Consider the following 8,745-nt stretch of genomic DNA (forward strand, 5'->3'; position numbering starts at 1 on the left):
GGAGGCCGGAGCTGGAATTGAACCCGGTACCTCTGCACTGTGAAGTCAACGTGCTAACCACTGGACTACCAGGCCGCCATATATATATATATATCTATATATATATCTCAGGATGTGCTGTATTGTATTTTTATCCTTACAAAATGAGGTGTTGTTGATCTAGTAATATTTTGACTTTGAAGGTGTTGCGCATTCAGTCAAGTAATATAGTTAAGAGGCAGACAACCACAAAATACACACCATAGTGGGACTGGGAGGGGAATTCTGACATGTCCACATGTTCTTGGCCTCTTTGTGAGTTGAAACTGAGAGGAAAAATAAAACAAAAAAACTATCACAGCAGCATAAACTGTAGACACAAGGTTTGTATTCCAGACCTGCTTGGGGACCAAAGCATTACCTCTAACTGTAAAGAATTGCCATTCATTATAACAATTATTCATTCTTTATTGCTCTCTCATTTTTGGTTGAATTGAATGATATCTTACCTGCTGAGGCCAGACTCGTTTTGATTGGAACTCTCTGTGGCTGCAGTGGAGAATAAAATAAGGTAGAAATACAAAAAATAGACAGCAATGAAAATACATGTGTGTACATACTGTGTCGATAAAAGTGCCTCTGCCGGATGGTTTGTGAGGTGTGGCACGGATGGGGCCTGCAACCTTCACCCCCTCGTTTTGTCTTGCGGCAGTTTTTTGATGACTCTTTGTAACAGACACGCGTTGTGGCTGCAGAAATAATCAATTATTACAATGCTAACAGACATATAAAAAACTGTACAGAATCTCTTAATTTTATGTATAAAACAATATCATGACAACAATAATACACAGCAGCAACAATTAGAAGAAAACTTCTCCACTGTGCGACTAATCAAGGTTATCTTCATGTATTTCATCCTATCTTAAGAAACAGAATAAAGATTCATCTAGAGCCCATAAACTCACAAACATGGCAAAAGATTGGGAGCGTGGAGTTGCAAGTGTTTGGCTGGAGATGCACAGGCCCTCATTACAGACGATACTTTGCAGTGATGTGGGATCGGGCTTAAATTCCACAGCTTTGTCTGAAAAACATTTTTAGTTCCATTTAGAAAAAAAGCTAACTAAGTAGGTCATAATGTCAATGTCCACTTGAAAGCACGATAAAGCACTATTCAAATCAGATAATGGATTCATGCTGTCACTAAGCTAACTCGTTTTACTTTTCTTAAGTCTAAATTGAAATTGTATCTGACTCAGGGGCATGGTACAAAATCCATATGATGTGCCTTTTATGCATACTGTGGGATGTGCACAGGATGCCATCCCACAGTATGCTAGCATAAAGACTGCATCATTTTAGCATTTTACCCATCTCAGTCGACTTTCACACTTGTCCATTATGGCATAAAATGTTGCCAAAAAGAAATTCCAGTTGCACATGGCTTGTTAGCATTGTCCCTGTTAGCATTGTTAGAAATTAGTTGGGTCAGAGTGAAAGTGGATCCAGACTCCAAAAAAATCTGTCACAAATGGCAACGTTTTATCATGTTTTCACTGAATTATATTTCCTTACCTGCTGCTGCCAAACTCTTTTTGATCATGAATGTTTGTGGCTGTGGCGGAGAACAGAAAGACAGTAAGAATACACAGAATGAACAGGACTGAAAAGAGCTGCGTGTACACACTGTATTGAGAGAAGTGCCTCTTCCAGATGGTTTTTGAGGTGTGGCACGGACAGGGCCTGCAGCTTTCACCCCCTCGTTCTGGATGGCAGCAGCTTTTTGATGACTCTTTGTAACAGACACTTGTGGCTGCAGAAATACGAAATTCTTACTCTGTAACTAAAAGTCCTGCCAAATTTGAATGTTTAAAATAAATACGTTATCGCCAAGTTTACACAATTGTGAAAAACCATGTTTTTGTCTTTGCTCACAATCGTTTAAGCTTGTCTCCTGAATGTTTAAAAATTTCCATGCAACAAGAAAAGTACAGATGAATGTCTGATGAACGTCTGGCAACCATTTGGTGAAAATTTGTGACTTGAAACAAACCCTGACGAGAACGCAACATTTGCTACCTTTGCAAAATGTTCACCGCTCAGTGCGACAGGGACTTCAGAGCTCTTGTATATTCAAGGAGTAACCTGTTTGTGCATTTTTCTGTACAGACAATTTGAAATAATGGGCTGTTTTCGAATAAAGGAATGGAAATCATTTTTTTGTTAATCCAATTTGAAAAAATAATTGACCAAATAATCAATTATTAAAATAATTGCTAGTTACAACCCTAATGAGCCTACATTATAGTGACTTTATTAGTCATTTGCTGAACACATTCTTGGGAACGGGGGTTTTGGGTGGTAGTCTTAACTCTAACTTTAATGTTTAAGTTGCACCTGAGTACAAGTATCACAGGAACAGCCAAACTATACAAAAAAAGTGTGATTTACAGTCTGAAAAAATAAGGTATAATTTTATAAAAACAAGAAGAAGAAAAGACTCCAAGAGTCCACAAACTCACAGACATGGCAAAAGATTGAGAGCGTGGAGTTGCAACTGATTGGCTGGAGATGCACACGCCCACATTACGCAAGATACTTCGCAATGAGGCGGAATTGGGCTGGAATTCTGCACCTTTGTCTGGAAATCATTCGGATTTTTATTAAAAAAAAAAAAAAAAAAAAAGGTAGCAAGGTCACCATGTCGATGTCCATTTGAAAGCTTGATGGAGCACTATTCAAATCAGATAATGCAGTCGTGCCCGTCACTAGCCAACAGGATTCCCACCCCCATAATTCTCATTTGAAACCCTATCAGAATAAAGGGCAAAGTGTGAATTCGATATCGATGTGCCTCTGTGCCTTCTGTACTCAGGTTGTCACCCTGCAATATGTTACCATACAGGCTGTTAGCAAGTTGGCATTTTACCCATCTCAGTAGACTTTAGTACCGGTAAATTGAGTCTTGAAATGTTGCCAAATTGAAATTACGGGTAAACATGGCTTGTTAGAATGCTAGCTGTTGGCATTGTCAAAATTTCCATTTAGATGCGGCCCAAACGTCCCACTGGTTTACCCGCCGGTTGAGTAGAGGCACCTGCGGCAACATTTTTCCTTTCTGGACATGGAATTGACATCTCATGTTGAGGCCAGTGTGATGTGCAAGTGTTTTGATACAACAAGCCCAACTACAAAAAAATAAAAATATAAAAAAATCTGTCCGAAATGGCAGGTTACAGTTAAGCAACAGATAGCATTTCAACACATCTCGAATATTTTTCATGGCAAGAATAAAATGTATGTGTTTGTACTGCTCAAAACAAATCAATTTAAGGGGGTGTCACGCTCAGAAATCATTATCAGCTGCAGACCTGATGTGATGGCAAAGCAATAGTTGTGCCTTGCTTCCAAATACGGTGGGCTATTAATCTGTGTTGGTTGACAGATTGCTTAATGCCATGTAGTTAATCCACTGGTGTCAAACTCAAGGCTCCAGGGCCACATCTGGCCCATCACATCCCTATATGTGGGCCATGAAAACAAATCAAGTGTGTCAATCATTTTTGTTTGTCAATTGGTCGTGTGTAACTACGGAACAGTATGAGTGAGGGGTTAAAACAATCTCCAAACATAAATCCTTTCATCTTATATTGTCAGAGATGAAAGTGGAATTTTCTGAAAATCCCCAAAAAAAAAAAAAAAAAAAAAAATTATATATATGTGTGTGTGTGTGTGTGTGTGTGTGTGTGTGTATATACACACACGTGCGCACACACACTTGGCCGATCACGCATGAATTAGTTGACACAAAACGCTGTTCAAATACTCGACATTCAATGATTAATCTTCCTTTTGTGTGCACACGTGCACCCTTTGTGGCTTTCGTTCTCGACGAAATTTCGAAATCACCGAGATATGGCGAGGCCATGAGAATGCGAGGCGAGGCTATTGCTGTTGTGGCGACGCCACTCAAGCTAAACGAGTCTCGATAGTCCGCTGCTCTCTGCTGTGCGTGCTTCAGCGCGAACATGTACACAAGCTCGTCTTTTGATTTCAACCAATCAGCGCCGACGCAACGACGTCACACACGACGTCACACAGACGTCACACACGACAACAGCTAAGCTAAACTAGCCGAGGCAACACTCGAAGTCGGACGAACACGTTTTTCTGCCAATCTGTGTTTCCCTTTTTGTCCAAATATATTTTTTTACGACAACTGTTTTGTCCACGGTGTCTTTTATTCGTTCCCATGGTGTTTAGCAAGTGTGTTTATAAAGAGACGAAAATCTCTTTCCTGTTACTAGTGTTAGTGTCTCAACATGGCTACGCTCGTGAAAGCAAAACAACGAACTCAAACGCGTCTTTGTTCAATGATGTCAACTAATATCCGGATTAATTTTTCGGCAAATTTTCCTCAATTCTCCGGAGAGATTTTCATAAAAATTTGAAAAACCCGTAATTCCGGGAAAATCCGGAGGACTTTCATCTCTGTATTGCACAAATGTTCTGGTTAGCAAACCCCTTTTTCGCAGTAACTTCACCTACAGTTGAGCAAAGGATTATCCTTGACTTCTGATTACAAAACGAGTTATCCATCAATTTTTGGGGTGCACGTTACAATATGAGGTGGCAATAAAACATTTATATGTCATAATGGCCCTCTGATTGAAACCATAACTACAATGTGGCCCGCAACAGAACTTAGTTTGAAACCCTTGAACTGGATCTTAAAAAAAAAAAAAAAAAAAAAAAAAAAAACACTGATAAACATTCTTTGACCATGATTTGTGAGGTAGTTTTTGTACATATAATGAAATCGGCTTGGTAAATTGTCTTGGCCAAATATTTACTTTTACTCTATGAATGGGCAAGAAATGGTGAACACACATTACGTTGACTTGAATTGAGCGAAAACGTTTTTAGAGGGACGTAAACAGCAGCTGATGAAGATATGCACAGTTAAAATATAACTTCATTTCGTTCCACTTTAAGAATGTTTACATTGAATTATGTACATCTTACCTGCTAGTGCCAGACTCTTTGTGATTGGAACTCTCTGTGGCTGCATGGGAGAATAGAAGGAAGGAAAAAGAAACAGGATTGGACATGCACAGTAGGTTAATTGAACACTGTAAATTGTCCCAAGATGGATGGATGGAAATTATGTTAAAATGCATGCTTTTTTTTTGGGTGGGGGAGGCCATACTAAAAAATGAGACCAAGACAAACACTTTCAAAACTTTTTCCACCATTAACATGGCCTACAACTAACTGATACCTTTGAACAATGAGATCTGATAACTGTGAAAGTTCTCTGTGGGCCTTGGTTTGAACTGAATGATCGGACGACAAAAATGTCAGGAAAAGCATTCAGTAACACCTGGGGTTAATAAGAGCCATTTTAAATGGTGGCAAACCTGAGTTTGAATGTGATGAAATAATTATTTTCTGACCACAGCCACAGCCCCAATTCTGAGTGTGTGCACACTTGTGCATTGCACATTATTTCCTTTGTTTATTTTTCCTACTACTCTCTATAATAGGTCCACCTCCCCCCGCCCCCCCTGCCCCCCGCCCAAAATTGTGCTGGGCAGGTCACAAAAAGTCTCATTTTTTTTGCATCACCCCAAAACAAAAACAAAAACCAAAAAAACCCCCCAAAAAAACCCTAACTAAAACCCTCATTTGAACAGGGGTATATAGACCTTTTATATGCACTATAAGTACATACCGTGTCCATATAAGTGCCTTTTCTAGATGCGTTTTGAGGTGTGGCATGCACGGAGCCTGCCGTCTTCAACCCCTCGTTCTGGCTCACAGTGGCTTTTTGATGACTCTTAACAACAGACACTCGTAGCGGCTACAGAAATAAGACGTTACATTACAGGCTGGATCGGGTATAACAATTAATAATAATAAAAAAATAGTCATAATAATTACAGTAATAATAATAATAATCATCATCATCCAGAGTCCATCAACTCACAAACGTGGCACAGGATTGAGAGTCTGAAGTTGCAAATGGCTGTCTAGAGACATGCACACCCTCATTGTGCAGGATACTGAGCAAGGCGGCGTGATCGAGCTGGAATCCCTCAGCTTTGTCTGAAAAACATTTTCCATAAATTACTGGGCATGAACAGAAAGACCTTGTCAGTGCATGAATGAAATGCCAATTTAGTACAGTCATTTAGTGTGCCATTCGTTGTGTGCGTGTGTTATATTTTAATTCATTCATTCATGAACCTCTCGACCTGATACAACAGCTCAGATTCCTTCCCTGTCAGCCAAGTGATAATCAATTTTGCAAAGCACAAATTGTAGTTAATCAAGAGTGTGGTCATCTTTTTTTTTTTTTTGTGAAATTGTAAATTTCCCCAGTGTGGGACAAATAAAGGATATCTTATCTTATCTGTGTTTCCCCAAGAATATTTACACACTGGTGACATGGCCGCTTCCCCAAGGGTATATGTCAGACTGGTGAATTGGTATTGGCGTCATAGTATCGGAGCATATTTTCCATTCGGAGGACAGATATACAGTATTGGCACCAATACCTCAGCTGGAATCAGTGCGTGTCTTCTGATTGTATGGATTCTTTCCTCTTTCTCTACCCTGCCATGAGCATACGCTTTCTTTTCCAGTCTAAAATTGACATCTTGTTTGGCCGGTGTAATTTTAATTATTCTAATTATTATTTTGGAAAGCTATGTCAAACAAGTCAGGGTGCGGATTTGCACAGGTAAATTATTATCAAAAATAACGTTTCACAAATGTGTCACACTGCATTAGAAAGGTCGTTGCATGCAAATCTGGACAGTGAGCTTACCACATGGGTGACTTGAGAGGTTATCCGGCACGTTCTGCTTTCTCATTGGATCTTTGAGACTGAGATGGATCTTGTTATCCAAATAGACAGAAGAAGAGGAAGAGGATCTCCAATGATGTGAAACATTTTCAGTCTTTAAAGTGTTAGGCTGTCCAGAGGTCGTTCCAGAAGATCTACATTTCTCCTTTGTTGCTGCTATTGTGCTTTTTAAGACAGCTGGGGATTTCAGGGTGTTTTCTCTTGTCTTGTGGGTTTTTATAGAAACATTGTTTTTAGGCTGGATGGCATGAGCACCACTTTTTGGCTGTAAAGATACAATGTCCGTTTTCAAACTCTTGTGCCGAGACATGCTGAAAGGCGTATGCCTGGTGCATGACTTTTTCTTCTTGGCTTTCCCCTGTAGTTAAGTAATATGGTGTTCATAAGAGAGAGAAGAAAACTATGCAATGTCAAAATGATAGGAAAGATACACTCACAGACAAGAGTTTCTCCTCCCACTGAGCAGCATGAAAAGCTGTAGGAGGTTGGTGGGACTTGACCAAGACTGGTAGTCTGCTCACTCTTGGCCGCATGAGTGTCTTCCTCCCAGGATCTAGGTTCTCTGAATCCCTGTTAAGAAGGTGTGGCGTGGATACAGGCTTTGCGTTCTGTGGTTCCAGTGGCATCTTGTTGTTCTCATTTTCCACCCTGGAGAGAAAGATGGTAAGGTGAAACTGACCAAGTTTTAGTTTGAAATATGAGAAAAAGAGAGAGGGTGATAAGAAATGATCAGCAATGTTGCACACAAAACGTAGAAGAAGCCATTCACACATACATCGACTCTGTCTTCCAATACAACACAATTCATCACTGTAGTTTTGGATGCATAAAACATTGTGAACAAAATCTTCTTGGGGGAGGTATCACAAGATGCCATATCCCACCCTTGACACACGCCTGGAATTACTCATATGCAATCACCTGTGATGATATTGACGTAACGTAATGGCAGAGAGATATTCACTGCATAACGCTAATCATGTGGTACCCCAGACAGATTTATTTCAGCAAACTCTTTCATTTGGGGTAAAACATTACTCTAAATTTCTTAGTTCATTATTGGCCACTTACCTCCTAAAGTAATCCTCCCTTTGCACACGAAGAACTGGAGGAGATGAGTCCATATTCTGTCTTGTGTCGTGAGCAGTGGAGAACGACTGGAGAGGGAAAGAAAACAAATCATTTGAGCAATCGATTGACCGAAGTTATTGTATGATGAGTTATTCGTCACCGTGACGATAACAATGAATTAAAAGATAAAAACGGTCATTTAGTTGTCATTCCAAGTAGTCAAATGATCTTGCGTTCAAACAGCCGTTAGCTCGAAGTACAGCAGACGGTGTATTAACAACATGGCTCAACATTCATACATACGTTAACGAAACACTATCACAAGATAAAACGTTATTTATTCACCCAAGAAGTCTCGATTTTGCTTTCTTTAGTTTGATGACAGTTTCAAGAGCAAGACGTCTGAAAACCTCCCCGACGATTAGCCGTTTGTATCAACCGCGCGTTGCTATTGGTTATGATTGGACCTGTATCAGCCAATCACCGCATGGATCATTTGCTAGCGTTTTCTTTTGGCCAATGAGCGACGGAGTTGCGTAAACAACTCCAAGGCGACGAAGCGAAGGACATTTAACCACGACGAGATTTCGTGCTTTCTCTCTCTCTCTCTCACTCTCTCACCCCCATTCAGTAAACTTATGCTGCATTCGGTGAAGGTGGGAAATCGGAGTTATCCCACTCGCTTTGTCTCAGTTCCGACGTCAAAACGTTCGAAGCGAATGTAAACAACAAAGATGGATGCTTACAATAGTTTGTTGTTCTGGTTCATCACAACACATTGTGACCCCCGTCAAATCTTCCTTATAATTTCTTTTATTAAT

At 40.0% G+C, this 8,745-nt stretch overlaps 1 protein-coding gene across 3 annotated transcripts in view; it reads right to left on the reverse strand.

The window, feature by feature from the left end:
• Positions 1 to 8,385, reverse strand: part of troap (trophinin associated protein) — an 11,240-nt gene extending 2,855 nt beyond the window's left edge. The window contains exons 1-14 of one of the 3 annotated variants that reach the window (XM_019881544.1): positions 8,270 to 8,385; positions 7,925 to 8,010; positions 7,291 to 7,501; positions 6,815 to 6,884; positions 5,972 to 6,090; positions 5,717 to 5,845; positions 5,008 to 5,047; positions 2,505 to 2,623; positions 1,670 to 1,795; positions 1,558 to 1,597; positions 948 to 1,066; positions 600 to 728; positions 489 to 528; positions 241 to 305 (exon numbers count right to left, since the gene is read on the reverse strand). In XM_019881544.1, coding sequence (XP_019737103.1) covers positions 241 to 305; positions 489 to 528; positions 600 to 728; positions 948 to 1,066; positions 1,558 to 1,597; positions 1,670 to 1,795; positions 2,505 to 2,623; positions 5,008 to 5,047; positions 5,717 to 5,845; positions 5,972 to 6,090; positions 6,815 to 6,884; positions 7,291 to 7,501; positions 7,925 to 7,977 — 1,260 coding nt within the window. In that variant the 5' untranslated portion in view covers positions 7,978 to 8,010; positions 8,270 to 8,385. Of the gene's footprint in view, positions 1 to 240; positions 306 to 488; positions 529 to 599; positions 729 to 947; positions 1,067 to 1,557; positions 1,598 to 1,669; positions 1,796 to 2,504; positions 2,624 to 5,007; positions 5,048 to 5,716; positions 5,846 to 5,971; positions 6,091 to 6,814; positions 7,212 to 7,290; positions 7,502 to 7,924; positions 8,011 to 8,269 lie in introns of all 3 variants that reach the window. The other 2 variants (XM_019881543.1, XM_019881545.1) reach the window with 2 other exon arrangements.
• Positions 8,386 to 8,745: the final 360 nt, after the last annotated feature.

This window comes from Hippocampus comes, unplaced genomic scaffold (assembly GCF_001891065.2).
Source record: "Hippocampus comes isolate QL1 unplaced genomic scaffold, H_comes_QL1_v1.1 scaffold290, whole genome shotgun sequence".
Lineage (NCBI taxonomy): Eukaryota > Metazoa > Chordata > Actinopteri > Syngnathiformes > Syngnathidae > Hippocampus > Hippocampus comes.